The sequence below is a fragment of the Phoca vitulina genome, unplaced genomic scaffold (assembly GCF_004348235.1).
Source record: "Phoca vitulina isolate PV1807 unplaced genomic scaffold, GSC_HSeal_1.0 scaffold11, whole genome shotgun sequence".
Lineage (NCBI taxonomy): Eukaryota > Metazoa > Chordata > Mammalia > Carnivora > Phocidae > Phoca > Phoca vitulina.
This window is the reverse complement of record NW_022589714.1, coordinates 46220697-46237278: the sequence shown is the minus strand read 5'-3', so window position 1 is coordinate 46237278 and position 16582 is coordinate 46220697. Positions and strand designations below refer to the sequence as shown.

The following is a 16582-nucleotide window of genomic DNA, read 5'->3' as shown; positions in this document are numbered from 1 at the left end:
GGGGTCAGCTCTGGCAGAAGGCCACACCCACAAAGTGTCACCCTCAATTCCTCAACTCACATCCTGACGTCCCCCTTCTCTGCCCTCCTCAGGGCTCACATCTGCCTAATGATTCCAGGCGAGCTTCCCTCTCCACCCTTGGCCTCCCCTGGCAGCAGCCTTCTGCCAAAGGGAAGGGCACTGCTTGTTGGCATGCTTGAAAATCCACATTCCCCACACAGACATGTGGATGTGGGCGTTGAGTGAGGTTGGAGCTCAGAGGATGCCATGTCTAAAATTATCCATCTGGCATCCAGGCGTGCCTGGCCAGGCCTGCCTGCCTTCCTTCCTTCCTCCTTTCCTCCTTTCCTCCCTCCCTTCCTCCCTCCTTCCCACCCTCCTTCCCTCCCTCCCTTCCTTCCTTCTTCCCTCCCTCTCTTCCTTCCTTCCTTCCTTCCTTCCTTCTTTCCCTCTTGGCATTCCTCCTTCTCTTGCACCCTTCCTCCCTCTCGTAATTTAAGTTCCCCCCCCCACACACACACCTGTGAAACCAACACCACATTCAAGAGACTGAACCATCATCCATCATGCCCAAAGTTTTCCTCATGCTCCTTTGTGACCCTTCCCAACTTCCCCCAGTGCCCCTGATCTACTTTCTGTCATTATAGAAATTTCCAGTATGGACTTCCAGTATGGGCTCTATTTTGTCTGCATTCTTTCACTCAGTATAATTATGCTGAGATTCATCATGTTATTGCATGTATAAATAGTTCATTCCTTTTTACATTCCATTCCATTTATGAAAACCCCACAGTTCATTTCTCCATTCACCCATTAATGGACATTTAGGTTGTATCCAGTTTGGGCTATTATGAATAAAGCTGCTGTGAATACTCATGGAGTCTTTGTATAAACATATGCTTTCATTTCTCTTGGGTAAATACCTAGGAGTGGAATGTCTAGATGGTATGGTGGATGTACATTTAATCTATATTTATGTAATATACAATTATATATATGTATAATTAGGGTAAAACACATAACATAAAATTTACCATCTTAACCATTTTTTAAAGATTTTTTATTTTTAAGTAATCTCTACACCCAACATGGGGCTTGAAGTCACAAACCTGAGATCAAGAGTTGCATGCTCTTCCAACTGAGCTAGCCAGGTGCCCCACCATCTTAACCATTTTTAAGTGTACAGTTCAGTATTATTAAGTATATTTACATTGTACAACCAATCTCCAGAACTTTTTCTTCTTGCAAAACTGAAACTCTATACCCATGGATCAGCAATTCCTCATTTCTCCCTCTCCTATGCCCTGGCTGCCACCACTCTATTTTCTATTTCTAGGAGATGGACTACTTCAGATACCTCGTATCAGTGGAATCATACAGTACTTGTCTTTTTGTGGCTGGTGTATTTCGTTGTTGTAATGTCCTCCAGGTTTATCCATTTCAGAGCATGTGACGTACCCCTGTGTACATACCACATTTTCTTTATTAATGAACAATTTGAATGGCTTCTTCCTCTTGGCCATTGTGAATAATGATGCAATGAACCCAGGTATGCAAATATCCTATTTTCAATTCTTTGGGATATATACTAAGGACATATATGAAGAAGGTATGTTTAACTTTTATTGTTTTTTGAAGTGGTTGTACCACTTTACATTCCCACCAGCAATGCATGAGAGTTCCAGTTTCTCCCTATTATCACCAACACTTGAAATGGTCAGTCTTTTTAATTTTAGCCATGTGAATAGTTGTGTGGTGGTATCTTACTGTGATTTTAATTTGTATTTCCTTAATGACTAATGATGTTGAGCATCTTTTCACTTGCTTATTAGTCATCTATATATTTCTTTGTTGAAGGGTTCAACTCTTTTGGTCATTTCCCACCTAGCCATTTAATAAGCTTTATTTTTAAGAATCGTTTTAGGGGCGCCTGGGTGGCTCAGACGGTTAAGTGTCTGCCTTCGGCTCAGGTCATGATCCCAGAGTCCTGGGATCGAGCCCTGCATTGGGCTCCCTGCTTGGCGGGGAGCCTGCTTCTCCCTCTCCCTCTACTATTCCCCCTGCTTGTGCTCTCTCGCTCTATCAAATATATAAATAAAATCTTTAAAAAAAAAAAAGAATCGTTTTAGATTTACAGAAAAAAATGTGAAAATAGTATGGAGAGCCTCCATGTATTCCACATTCCCTATTATTATGTCTTACATTTGTTAGAAGTTATAGTATGGTACATATAAAATTCGGTATATAGTATAGTGTAGTGTTTACAACCAATGTACTAATATTGGTTATTATTAACTGAAGACCATATATTCAGATTTCCTTTGGCCATTGGAAGCTTTTTTTGGTGGGCTCTTTTACCAATCTTAAAAATTGAATTGTTTGTTTTCTTATTTAAGAGATTTTATGTATTCTAGATAAATGCCCTTTATCTGAAATATAATTTGCAAATACTTTCTCTCAGTCTGTGATTTCTCTTTTCAATTCCTTAACAGTTTTCTAAAAAGGAGTTTTAAATTTTGATGGGGCCCATATTATTAATTTGCTTTCTTTATGGATCATGCTTTTGGTGTCTTACCTAAGAAACCTTTGCTTTACTCAAGATCACAAAAAGGTTTTCTCCTATGTTTCCTTCTAGAAGTTTTATAGTTTTTTGGTTTTTCATTTGTGTCTATATTCCATTTTGAGTTAATTTTTGAATATGGTTCAAGATATAAAACAAGGTTCTTTTTTTTTTTTTTTTTTTTTTTGCATATGGATGTCCACTTCTTCCAGCATTGTTTGTTGAAAAAACTATGCTTTCTCTATTAAGTAAAGTCAGTTGTCTCTATATGTTATGGGTCTATTTCTAGACTTTCTGTTTTGTGCCATTGATCTATTTGTCTGTCTTTAGGTCAATATCATACTGTCTTGATCCCTGAAGCTTTATTGTAAATCTTGATACCAGGTCGTCTTAGTTTTCCATCTTTGTTTTTTTTTTTTCTTTCAAAGTTGTTTAGGCTATTCTAGGTCCTTTCTAATTCCATATGAATTTTAGAATTAGCTTGTGAATTTCTACACAAAATGCAGTCATCTGTACTTGTCTTGGCAACCTATTCTCTCCTCCTCTGCAACCACCACCTCGAGACTTCCCCTCTCCCTGATCCCTAGGCGAGGACCTTGCCTCCAAACAACTTCACAGAGAAAAGCAAAACCAACAGAGAGAAGTTCTCTCAACTTTGCGCTACCAAATATACAAACTCAGCCTGCTCTGTTCCCTCCTTCTTAGAACATTAAAGAAAGCAACCCTCTTCTTGCCTAAAGCCCACCCCGTACCTGTGCTCAGACCCCTTCCCATCTCAGCACTTTTGAATTATCCATTATTTCATCTCTCTTTTACATATCCAACCCCCACCTCTTAAATGGATCCTTACCAGCATTTTGTAGGTCTACCCCAGTCTTGCCTATTTTAGCAACTTGGCCTGGGTTCCCCTCTTCCCCTCTCCTTGCTCAGTCCTGGCTCCCTCCTCTTCTCATTCTGCTTTTCCTCCCTAGGCAGTCTCCTCCATGGCCACCATCACAGCTTCAGTGACCATCCATAGATGGGCTCCCAAATAGACACCTCTAACCTTCATCTCTTCTCTGAGATCCAAACCCATCTATCCAACTGCTCACTTGTCATCTCTCCTTGGACATCTCTAAGACCCCTTAAAATCCATATATCCCCAAACAAACTATAAACTGTGCCTTCCTCACTGCTCCCCTAACCCATCCCCTCCATGGTCACCCTGTCAGCACCAACATCCACCTGGTTGTGCAAGCCAGCTACCTCCTCTCTTCCCCTAGTCAATCCATTGCCAATTCTCATTTATTTTACCTCCTAAACAGAGTCTTCTATTTCTTTCTCTCTCCTTCCAGGTGCAAGCCCTAAATACCTCTCCACAGCAGCCTTACAGGTTTCCCTGGATCCGCTATGCCCTTCTCAGTGAGTCTCCACACAGCAGCCACAGTGATCTTGTCAAAGCCAGAGACAGAGCAGCATCCCCACTGCCAATAGGTGTTTCATGGCCTCTGTGAAAACCAAGGGCCCTCAATGGTGTCTACAAGCATGGTCAGGCCCCTGTGGCCTCCTCAGCCCCATCTCTCACCACAGTGCCCCCACCCTTGCTCCAACCACACTGGCCTTTCAGGTCCTTCTCATGCTCCCTCAAACCTGTGGCATTGGTGTGTGCTGTTCCCTCTGTCTGAAATGCTCTGCTCCGCCCCATCCCACCCCGACCACCCCCTGGACCCTCACTCGCCCTTCAGATCTCAGCTCAAACGTTGCTTCCTCTGGGAAACCCTCCCAAAGTAGTCCTCCCTGCTTCCTTCTCTCCTAACATCATGTTCCTTTCTCGCCTACAACGTGTCTTGGTTAAAATGAGATTATTTGGGTAGTCAATGCCTGACCCCAAGCCAGACTGTAAGCTCCAAGAGGCCAAGGACCATCACACCTGTTTTTGTCCCCTTCACTCCTCAGTGCCTGGTATAATGCCTGGCACATATAGATGCTCAATAAATATCTGTTGAATAATGAATCAATACACAATCAAATACTCAATATAAATTTGAGTAAGTAAAGAAAGACGAGTGAAAAGCACTAACCCTGCTTATGAAAATAATTTGGGAAATCACTTTTTGCAGATGCCATGCTGATGCCAGGGGTTAGTAATGCCACCTGTGACCCCATGCTGTTGTTTTCCTAGATGCTGCTCACCTCAGTTCTCCCTCCAAGAGAGTGATGTTCCCCCGTGTAGAAGTGTACTGCAATATAGAACTTGCCCTTGGCAATGAGTGCCCTGAACGCAGCCAATCAAGCCTCCAAACGGAGCAGGAAGAATCCATACAACCTCACACACAGTGGGCTCCTGAAGGGGAAGGAAAGTGCCGCCACGGTCCACTGGTGTCCTCACCTGTGCAGACACCTGAATCCACACACGAGTGGCCTGCTGACTCACCTGTTTCACCACCTGTCTCTTCATTTGAGCAGTCACCTGCATCTCCACTGGCCTCATTACCATCACATTCCCCATCTGACTTGCCCCCTTGCTCACTCCCAGCTGTGCCCTTACCCCTCAGCTCCAGAGCTGTGCCGTCACGTGGATCCCCACAGCAGCGGGTACAAACGACTGGATCACCGCCAAGATCCCCACCCTCCCAGGCATCTCTGTCACCCAGGCCATCCCTGGGGCCTTCATCTGTAGGGGCATCTCAAACACTGCCCCAGTGTTCTCCTTCAGCGTCATCTGCACAGCCACCTGTGGAGGAATTGGGCCCAGAACAGCCCCAAGGTATGAACCCTTCTGGCTTCTCCCAGCTTCCTTATGTCTGGAGCCCCTCAGCAAGTGTGCCACAACATGGGAGCTGACAACCATTGCTTTATTATTTTTTTATTATGTTCAGTTAACCAGCATATAGTACATAATTAGTTTTTGATGTAGTGTTCAACAATTCATTAGTCTCATATAACCATTGCTTTAGAGGGGTGCACTGGTAAAGTTAGCACTTAGCTTTAGCGGTTCTACCTATTTTGAGGATAGGCCACCAAAAGGGGACAGTGTTCTTGACATTTGTTCTTGTCTTTAGTCCGGTGATTTTCAAAGGTTGGTCTCTGACCAACAGCAAACACATCACCTGGGAACTTGTTAGAAATGAAAATTCTCAGACCCTACCATAGACCTCCTAACTCAGGGGGGTGGGACCCAGCTATCTATCTTTTTTTTTTTTTAAAGATTTTATTTATCTATTTGTGAGAGAGAGAGAGAGAGAGAGCACAAGCAGGGGGAGTGGCAGGCAGAGGGAGAAGCAGGCTACCAGCATAGCAGGGAGCCTCATGCGGGGCTCGATCCCAGGACCCTGGGATCATGACCTGAGCCAAAGGCAGACGCTTAACCGACTGAGCCACCCAGGTGTCCTTCTATCTTTTTATAAGCCCTCCAGGGGGTTCTTTTGAGAACCATGATTGAGAACCACTATACCAGAAGGTTTTTATTATTTGTGATAACCACTGTGCCAGGGCAGAGCTACTCAAAGAATGCTCTGTGAACCAATGCTGGTCCCCAAACTATTTGTTACTAATTTACAATGAAATGAGCACAGAGGTTGAAAGTAAGCATTTAGAAATGTTTATAGCCATGACATCCAAGAGCTTGGTCATTTTCCTACTAATTCATTGTATTGTATTTCACAAAAGTACTAGTACATTATGGTTTCCAAAAAAAGATTTTTAAAAGCTGGTTCTTCACAACTGGTATCTTCTACAGATCTGCTCTAGAGGCTTCAAAGCTAAACAATTCTCAGCTCCTCACTCTCAGGAACTCTCCCCTCCAGCAGAGGGGATGACAGAGATACCAACCTCAAAAATACAGCACAAATTATTAAGTACTACATTACTAAGAAAAACAGAGTGTTGGAAGTATTCATAGAGGTTAAGATCACTTCTCTCTGGGGGTTTAAGGAAGGCTTCTTGAAGGTGACAGGTGAGTTGAAATGGGCACGATTTTGCCACCTCACTCTTGTCTCCTCTATTTTTACTTTTGACTGTAGCTCCCCTTGCCTCTTCAAATCTGAAAGGCACCATGTCCTTGGTTAATGTGAAGGAAACCACCAGCAAGCCTCACGCAATGTAAGTTTCTCCTTAATTAGGGACACATTCTTTCCTTTGGCCAGAGGAGGGGGGCCAAGCTAAGGGAAATTTTCCTTCTTTTTAGCTGTCCTAGGAACACTGGGATCCTTTTCCGGTTTGTGTGATTACAGTCCACCCCTTTACACTTCTCTATTCTTCAGTGGGGGCACTGAATGGGAAATGAGCTATTTGTGCTCACAATGTCATTCTCGTCAGCTCCTTCCTGTGCATGCTAGGGAATGCACCTTCTCTGAGTGCAGTGGGAGAACGTGCACCCCCTTGTGTCTCACTCTCCGGTGGTGTCTCAGTTCAAGGGAGTTAGCAGGCATGTTACATCCTAGCTTGAGGTAGCCTATTTCCTGCATGGTGTGAATTGTGAGACTCTGTCAAAGGCCTCCTTTAATCCAAATTATTTTCTATCAGCACAATAAGCGAGCTAATATTCCTATGTTATAGATTGTCCCCAGAAAATCTTTTTTATAATGCACATCAGTTGTCTGGGTTGTGTGACAAGTTCTCCATTACTTACCTTCACAGTCATTCTGAGAGGGCCTGAAGATTGTTGTTTTTTTTTTTTAAGATTTATTTTTATTTATTTTTTAGAGAGAGAGCACATGAGTACGGGGGTGGGGAGGGGTGGAGGGGTGGAGGGGCAGAAGGAGAGAGAAAGTGCATCCTAAGCAGACTCCGCAATGAGTGCAGAGCCCCACGCAGGGCCCAATCTCATGACCCTGAGATCACAACGTGAGCTGAAACTAAGAGTCAGAGGCTCAATCGACTGCGCCACCCAAGTGCCCCAGGATTGGTATTTTTTTAAGTTCCTTGGGGACCATATTACCCGGGCTCCCTTGCTGGCTTCTTGCCAGTTGGGTTAGCCAATGGAAGGCACCAGCAGGAGATCAGAAGGTGAGTCAAAGAGTATCTCTCCCCTCCCCAACCTCATCTCTCCTCCCTTGGGGCAGTTCTGGCAGTGGCTGGGGTTCTCCATGGCCACAGCTGCAGCTATTGGGAGAGCAGGTCCTTTTGGTGTTCCAACTCCATATCATATCAAATATATTAAAACATACTTGCTTCTCACATTAAGTATAATTTTAATTATAAAACTTTTTGAAAGAGTTTGCGTAAATTTAAAAATTTTGTGCTTGGGCATATACTATGCATTTTGTTCACAGGGTTTAAACTTTATTGCATTGACATATAACTTATAAAAGTTCAGTTGAATTTCAGTTGACTCATTGGCATGATGTTACTTAGATAAATGGTCATTGATTATAAAACAAATGTTTGCTGCGGAACTCTGGTGTTCAGCCAGGGTTAAAAGCCGTAGCATTGGTGTGTCTGTCTACCCTCTGAGCTGGAGCAGGGCCCTGATAGTGGAGGACACAGGAAAGGTCATTAACAAACTATTTACTTCATCTATTGCCCAGGGGGAGCCTTACTGAAGACTCCAACTGGATGAGCAAGATGTTCAAGAAGAACAAACAAAAGACAAGTAGCACCAGAAAAGGCTTCCCAAGACATCCACCATCCAAAAAAACAGGCGGCAAAGTGCAGTGAGCATGACTAATGTTTCTCAAGTTCCATGGGGAAGAAAAGCTTTGGAAAGATTCTGCAGGAAGATCACAAGGGGTAAAGGAAGAGTCAGCAGGAGCAGGTGTTAGGAACTGGACTTTGGAGTCGGACCCACCCAACATAAATTCCCTGCTCTGCCATAATCTTACTCAGTGATCATGCTTAGGACATGTGATCTTTCTAAGCATCTATTTCCTGATCTATAAAATAGGGATAATATTGTGAGGGTTTAATGAGGTCAACATGTAAATTGCTTTGCAGAATGCATGACGTGTAATTAGCACTCAATAATTTAGCAGATATTAGGGTTATATGCAGAGGTTAACTAGGACTTCTCAGCTTCTGAATAGAACTTTATTTAAAAACCAAACTAGACAGGTGTGTAACCATGTGACCCTCAACATATAGAGATCCAAACTGTTGCCAACCTACAACTAAAAGCCCTAACTAGTGTAAGCCTGCTTCTTACAGCTTTTTGGTTATATTACCTTGTCATTGGTTCCATCAGTTAACCTTTATTGAGCACCTAATGAGTGCCAACCACTCTTCTGGGCTCTAGAAATAGCAAAGATGAATTGCACTCAATCCCTAACTTTCTTTTTTTTTTAAAGATTTTATTTATTTATTTGAGAGAGAGAGATCACAAAAGAGAGAGCATGAGCCGGGGGTAGAGGGAGAAGCAGGCTCCCCGCCGAGCAGGGAGCCCGACATGGGGCTCCATCCCAGGACCCCGAGATCATGACCTGAGCCAAAGGCAGACGCTTTAACCAACTGAGCCACTCAGGCACCTCTCGATTCCCAACTTTAAGAGTTTACCCCAAAATTGAACTTTAGACTAAAGCCAAGAACCAAGTCTTAATTTTTTACTGAACTGTAACCTTGTTTTTTAAAGAGACATGCATACACACATACACACAAATGAAAAATGCCAGCTTCAAACGCAAACCAAGCCAGGAATCATCTACAACTATTTTACAGGATTATCAAAATATTCTCTGAATGGAACAGACCCACACTGCTATCTACTTTGCTTCAAGCCTTCATTGGTCAGGAAAATCCCCAGATCATTCTAAGTGACATCCTTCTGTGTTGTTCCTGTCCCAGGTGGGGATCCCAGGTGGGCAGAGAGATGTATCAGATAGATGAGGGTCAGAATCTCACCCTAGCAGCCACAGGCCCACTTTGAGGTCTGGGCAAGTAGGTACTTTGTGGGTGGGAGGAAGCAGTATGGTGGGAAGGAGATTCTCAGCTGCTGCAGGAAGTGGGGCAGACACGTGTGTCACTTTCTGGAGGTGCCCATCGTTTAATCCAGTGGGCATTTGGCAGTCCCCTTGGGGGTCATGGAATTAGTGAATCCTGGGATTAGTCTTGCTCTGTTCCTTGGTCTCCAGCCCCAAGGCTTCTTTGACTTTTTGAGTGTCTGTATCTCTGTCTCTAGGAGCTCAAGGTCAAGTTTGGTCAGGAGAACATAGGCAGGTCTGCTGTGGGGTTGGGGAAGCTTCCTTGGGGCTGGGAGTGCCATCTAGAAGCCAGGCCCAGACTTGAGTCCCTTCATTCCAGGGCCAGGCCTCCTCCTATACATTGGGGCAGTGGGACCTATGCAATTCAGCCAGAGCTCCCTTGGTCGATAAACTTCTAGGAATCAAGGTACTTTATAAAGAAGCAGACTGTGATGAAAACAAACAAAACAACATTCACAGCTGTGGGAAACACTGTTGTCAGTAGGTCACACATGCCGTCTGCGGTGTTCCTTTATAGAACAGACTATGAAACTGCCTGGAAGCAGTTTACCAGTTGACGTTCTTAGGCAATTCCATACAAATTCACTGCTCTGAGCTTCAAAGACCAGGGTAGAGGGTAGAAAAGAGAAGCTCAAAAAGGTTAGGCAGAGAGGAGGAGTGATCCAGAAAGAGGAAATCTGCTCATTTCCTAACAGAGTACAATCACAAGAGACCCTGTCACATCCATGGGCTAGTCCTGTGCAACTTCTGGCCCTCAGCTGATATTCTTCCAAATAAAGAGGGGAGAAGCTAGAATAAAAGCTACAGGGTAGATGTTCCATACATTAATCTCTCTCTCTCTCTCAACATGTTTCTTAAAAATTTTTATTTATTTATTTATTTATTTATTTATTTGAGAGAGAGAGAGTACCGGGGTGGGGAGGGGCAGAGAAAGAAGGAGAGAATCTCAAGTAGTCTCCGTGCTGAGCACAGAGCCTGATGCTGGGCTCAATGCAGGGCTCCATCTCACGACCCTGAGATCATGACCTGAGCCAAAATCAAGAGTCAGATGCTTAACTGACTGAGCTACCCAGGTGCCCCTCCCTCTGTGTTTTTTAAATCAGATGTTCAAATTAATACTCTGATGCTGGTTGTATTAGTCAGTAATTGCAGTTTGATAATGCTACATAACAACCCCCACCCTCACCCCATCTCAGTGGATTCCAAAACAGATGCTTCTTTTACTCTTTCAGAGTTCTGTGAGCTGTCTGGGATAGCTCTGCTTAGGCTACAGGTTGGGGTCGAGTCTGCTCCCTGTCCCTTTCATTCCAGGACCAGCAGATGTGCCAAATATGCTCTGTCTCTGGAGCATGGCTAGATACATGTGTCAGCCTGGCTTTCCTCTGCTAGCCTCAGCTCTCCTCCCGTAAGCCTTCAGTGGCCATCTGGTTCGGGTTGTGTAACGGGCCTCAAAGTGGCAAGACAGATTGAGAAATTCAGGGACTGCCAGAGGCCCCCAAAGGAAAAGGAGGAGGTCCCTCTTGCTAATTGCTACTCAAATCCTCTCAACGGCTACCAAGTCTGTCAGACTCTTCTGATTTCTGCCATTTCTATGGCTGGAGAGCCCCCCTTTGAGTTACTATGGAATGTCCCCCTATGCAAATAGGAATGTAATGATAATAGCTAAAACTTACCAAGTAGTTATTATGGTCCAGGCATTATGGCACAGAGAGGGTAAGCAACATGCCCAAAGTCACACAGTAGGTAGATGGTAGAGCCAGGATCTGAATCCAAGTTGTCTGTCACCAATGTCTTGGTGTCGAGCACCAAGTGATCTAGCCTCCCAGGGTCGAAGGAGCCCTGGAGTGAATCGGACGTCACAGGGTCTAGTCTACTTTGTCTGTTGGGCAGGGAGAGGCCTGGGGGTGCACTTTGGAGGTGCACAGGCAGACGTGGCAGAGATAGGGCAGGCTGGCTTGGGGGCCATGCTAACAAAGTGCACCTGGACTTCACCTGTGGTGCTGGGGAGTCATTACAGGGATTAAACAGAATGACACAGTCAGAGTTGAAAACCATCCAAGAATGGACAGGTCCTCATGCCAGCATTTCTCTGAGGTGGGCTCTGCAAGAGTCTTCCTGCAATTCCCTCGAGGGGGCCAATGACTGACCAGGGTCACACAGCAGGTGGAAGAGTCCTTGAAACTCAGGGTTTCCCATTTCCCCCTTTTTGTCTCATTTCTCCTCACGTGTGATTTCTCGGCGTCTCATGTCCAGGTCTGCTCCCTGCCCACTCGACTTCTCTCTGCTCTCCACTTCCAAGACAGTTTGGGTCACCTACAGGCCTCACCCCAGCCGGATCCAGGAATACAGCGACCCTGAGGTGTGGAACTGCCCAGGTGCCTGCTCTGTTCCCAGATGTTGCGGTGACCTCTGAGCTCCGTCCGCCAGTTTCCTTTCTGACCCCACCCACCTCTTCCTGGTCATAGTCAAAGCCAGCACTAGCCCATATATTGCCTTGTGCACTAAGAAAACTGTTTCTTTCAGAAAACTGAAAGAAACCCTTTCCTGGAGAACTTGATTGCCAGCTGCCGGAAGATTGTGATAATATACTGATTTTGTTAAAACAGTTGACTGCCACCTGCTAGAAATCTGTATGAATGTCATACAAAGCTACCAAACTGTACAAATAACACAGAAAACTGTAAAAATAACATGCGGCATAAATACGTCCATGAGATGCCTCCCCTGTGTACTGGCAGGGTCTCCTTGTGCAGTCTGCAGTCTACACAACTGCACTCAGCGCTCTGGAGGTCACTCTACTTCTTTCCCCTTCCTGAAAAAACAAATATTAATCAGACTTTTGTAAATCGAATAATATTTCAAACACTCTTTTATCAACTCCTGCTCTGCAAATGGGATTCTCCATTTGCAAAAAAAAAAAAAATACCTTATATAATAAAGTGGGATTTGTTAACTGATTTTTTTATACAAATTGAGATTTCCAATTTCCACGCATCAGACTGGCTAGAATGGGGCCTGGCTACTTGCTTGGGGCTGCCCGACACATAGGAAGCTGTGAGGGATGTTCTCAGTGGAAATAAGGGGAGGAAAGTCCTCGATGAGGGACTTAGAAATGATGAATCTCTATCCTTCTTCTAGGAAGCTGTGAACAAGGAGAGAACTTGAGCTGGAATGGGAGAGAACATGATGACCTCAAGGTAGAGCCTTCTCCCCAAGGCTCTCAGACGCATCCCCCTCACCCTAGGCCTTTGGGGGACCAAGTGTCACCCACTACCAAGCCTGTTGGTGTGGAGGGTCCTGCTTCTCCTGGGCAAGCACCTCCTTGTCTAAACATCCTCTCAGCTTCTCTGCGCTCCTCCAGCCCTTCCCCTACCCTGCTCTGGACAAACAGATGGACACCAACACAGATGGGCTCTGAAAAGCCCACAGCACATCCTGCTCCCGGCTGGCTGGGCTCTGGGCCTTCCTCCCAGCCTCAGCCTGAGTTTGCTTCTTCGAGATAGACTGCATCCATCCTTGGCCCCCCAGGATCTAGTCTTCAGGCTAAACTCTTGGGGGTTGATGCACTTTCCTCTCTGATGTGGTGTCAAGAGACCAAGTTCTTTTGTTTTGTTTTGTTTTTAATTCTCACGGTGGACCAAAGGCTTGATTTGCAAACACTGGACTCTGTCTCGGCTGCTCAGCAGAATCACTTGCGGAGCCGATCAGGCATGAGGTCTCTAAAAGCTCCCCAGGGCTTGTGTGGTGCAGCCATGTTGAGCAGGCCGCCCTGGCCTCCCCTGAGTCCCGGTGTGGTTGTAGAGGAAACGGGAGGCCAAATGTCCCTTCCCTCCCCATCCCCCAGCAGGAGGGCAGCATGAGGGCAGACTCCATCTGCTGTTCACACCTCAGTGAAAATGTTCCATGAGAAAGACACCTTCAGCTTCAATTTTTTCAACCCATCCAGAAAAAAAATGAGCCCCACTGCTTGCTGGAGTGCAGATAACTTCCAGCCCCATCCAGGCCCAGTAAGGAACCCCGGGCTGCCCACAGGCCTCAGATGTATTTGCTTAGCAAACCCTGGAATGCAAAACCCAGAGGACTGGGTGCAAGACAGCCCTGAGCTTGGTTGGGGCCTCTGGGGGATGCATGCAAATGTTAGCCACGGAGGGCGGGAGGCTGTAGCAAGGGGGCCTGCTGGAGCCTACATTTAAGGGGACCATGTCACGGAGCAGGAGTCCACACAGGCACCCTTAAGAAGGTTCTGCCAGGAAGAACCTAACTGATATGGAAAACAAAGACAAAAGAAAAAATTAAATTTCCTTACTGCTCACAGCCCACTGACAAGTCCCTGTAACAGGCAGAGTGACCTTCCTCTGGGAGCTCAGCTGCCTCAGTGTTGACACTTTGCTAAGGGCAAAAGGCCATCTTCTTACCCCAACCCCCCAGGATCCTGTGAGTCTACTTTAACATCTAAGAATGCCTACGGAAACTTCCTTGACCTCTACCCCCCAAGATACATGTTGGCAATCATCCTCCAAGCATATGGCCCACTGATCTGCATCTGAAGGGGCTCATGACCAAGTTTTTACTAAACAGTAATAAATGACCTTTTCCTAACAATAGCTAGCCCCTTCTAGCCCCCTCAGGATCCTGGAAACCTTGTTTCCAAAATACTTCGGAGGCCTGCGCTGTCCTCAACCCCCTCCCAACTTGAAAGTATATAATCAGTCACCCCTCACAACCCCAGTGCAGCTCCTTCTGCCCATGGGTCCTGTCCCCGTGCCTTAATAAAACCACCATTTGGCACCAAAGACGCCTCAAGAATTCTTTCTTGGCCATCAGCTCCGAACCCCAACATTTCCTCCATCACTAACTAACTGTACCTTTGAGAGGCTGAAAAGACTCAAACCTCGGGTGTTCCCTCACCCTCTGCCTCCTCTGATACTCTGAATCTGTGGCTCAGACCAGTCAAGGGAAGCATCCTGGGGGCCACGTGGGTGGGGAAAGACAGGTCCCACCTGGAGTGGCCCACCTGGCTGCGGTCTCCTGGCGTTTCCCCCCAGGAGTGGTCTTGCGGTTTGCTGGCAGCTGCGGCCCCCGAGGTCTTGAGACATGTGAACGGGAGGAGGGGGAGGGTTTCAGTCTTGCACAACTCTGGAATGCTTATTACCTGGTGTGCAAAGGGGTATTGAACATAACAATCATTGTTGTTCTAAATTAAAGCCTGTATTTAGAGCTCAGATGCCTTTATGTTAATGTTACAGTTACAGGTATGGATAAATCCCCTTGTATATTCTCCTTCATTTTGCTTATTTCCCTTTTTCCCATTACAAAGTAAATAAGAGAACTCTTCTTGCATTAGTTCCAGGGTTGCTAGATAAAATACAGGACATTGTGTTAGATTTGAATTTCAGATAAACAGTGAATATTTAGTAGGAGGAAGACCCCAGTATTGCTACAATTTGTTGTCTGTCTGAAATTCACATTTAACTAGGCCACCCATATTTTTATTTGCTAAATTTGGCAACTCTAATTAGTTCCTTTCTCCTTATAATGCCTTTTTTTTTCTAAAGCCAATACTAGTGGATTGTTGTTGTTGTTGTTGTTTTTGATGTGCCAGTCACTGTACTCTGAAATTGGAGGTCTCCCTGGTGCGGAGGCCAGGGGCAGAACACTCTCTGGTCTTCCAAACAAGCATATCCGAACGACCTCTACAGCACAGCCCTCCCTGTAAATCAGTGCACATCCCAAACTCAACCCGGTCTTGGCTGACCCATTCATCTCTGACTTACTCGCTTAGCCTCCTGACTTCTCAGGGTCAGAAATTAAGTTAATTATGTCCTGATGGCACTTAGCCACCTTTTCAAAGCCTTTCAAAGCAGCGGGGTCTCCCATGCACCTCACTGCTCTTGAGAGCCTCCATGGTGTGAGTTGAGGGAGCCCCGCCCGCCCTCGCACAATGGTGTCTCCGCCACCTTATATTCCTACTGGCACAAAATCCCCATAACGAGTGAGGTCCATGAGCACCCCGAGGGCAGGGATTGTGCCTTTTGCATGTGTGTATTGCACTGAGCTACATCAGACCTGACACGTAGTAAATGCTCAGTAAATATTGGTTGAGTGAATGAACTAATGGATTAGACAGTTCGGGAAGGCACTAAAACGGGGGTTCTGGGAGCTGGATCCTGGCCTGGTTCTGTCTATAGGTGGCCTCGTGACCTTGAACAAGGCATCCGCTCATTCTGAGCCCCAGCCTCCACGTCTATGAAGTGAGGTGCTGCCCTCTCCTGCCCCCCTCAGAGCATTACAGTGAGCCTCCAAGGTTTGGGAGCAGAGAGGTGGCTTGGAAAGAAGACAACCTGTGTACTATGTACACCAGAGGGCCGCCTTCCCCAGGGAGCCGCTGGAAGGACTCACGTGTTACCTGAGAGTCAAGAGAGGAGGTCTTCATTGCCTTTCAGCAGAGACCGCATTCTCTAGACCAAAACCCAGACACTGTATTCTGTCCATTTTTACCCTGGTTCTGAGTGACAGTTTGGGCACCAAAATTAGCGACTTAATAAAACAGATGATGTAGACTCAAGACTGACCCAGATGTTCCTGGACATACCATTAACTGTCATCTTAACAGTCACAGAGTGGGAGAATGTCAGGTCCAGAGGCAAGTATCATGTCCCTGAGGGCCTCAGCCTGCGGGGAGCTGGACTAAAACCCAGGTCTCCTGATGCTCAGGGCACTCCATTACTGTCTCAATAAGTTGACATCCCAAGAGGGGGACACCTGGGAAGCAACCAGAGAGGGCCCCCAGGCGGGGACAGGGAGGCTGGCCCTCACAGCCTCGAAGGTGCCAGACTGGCCCAGATGTGGCAGGTGGCCTCCCATCTTGCCACCGTTGTGAATCATCCAGATGAGACCTTGGTGCAAGTCAATTTCTTTATTTGCTTAAATAACAGTACAAAAATGAGACTCAGATGCCAGCATCAGGGACTCATACCAAATACACATACAACTTAAAGAACATCATCCCAACCAAGAAACTATGTAAAGAAGGTTCCTGACCCTCGTTTCAAAACTGATTCTGATCCTTCGCATTTGGGGGCTGTGTTCCTGAACACTAAAATAAATCCATAAATAGATCACTTCTGCC

At 45.9% G+C, this 16582-nt stretch overlaps 1 protein-coding gene across 3 annotated transcripts in view; it reads left to right on the top strand.

Moving 5' to 3' along the window:
* Nucleotides 1–14057, top strand: part of PNPLA1 (patatin like phospholipase domain containing 1) — a 46159-nt gene extending 32102 nt beyond the window's left edge. For 2 of the 3 annotated variants that reach the window (XM_032410182.1, XM_032410184.1), the window contains 3 exons: nt 4722–5306; nt 6556–6640; nt 8068–8197. In XM_032410182.1, coding sequence (XP_032266073.1) covers nt 4722–5306; nt 6556–6640; nt 8068–8197 — 800 coding nt within the window. Of the gene's footprint in view, nt 1–4721; nt 5307–6555; nt 6641–8067; nt 8198–11706; nt 11813–12591 lie in introns of those variants that run through there. The other variant, XM_032410181.1, reaches the window with a different exon arrangement.
* The last annotated feature ends 2525 nt before the right edge of the window (nt 14058–16582 follow it).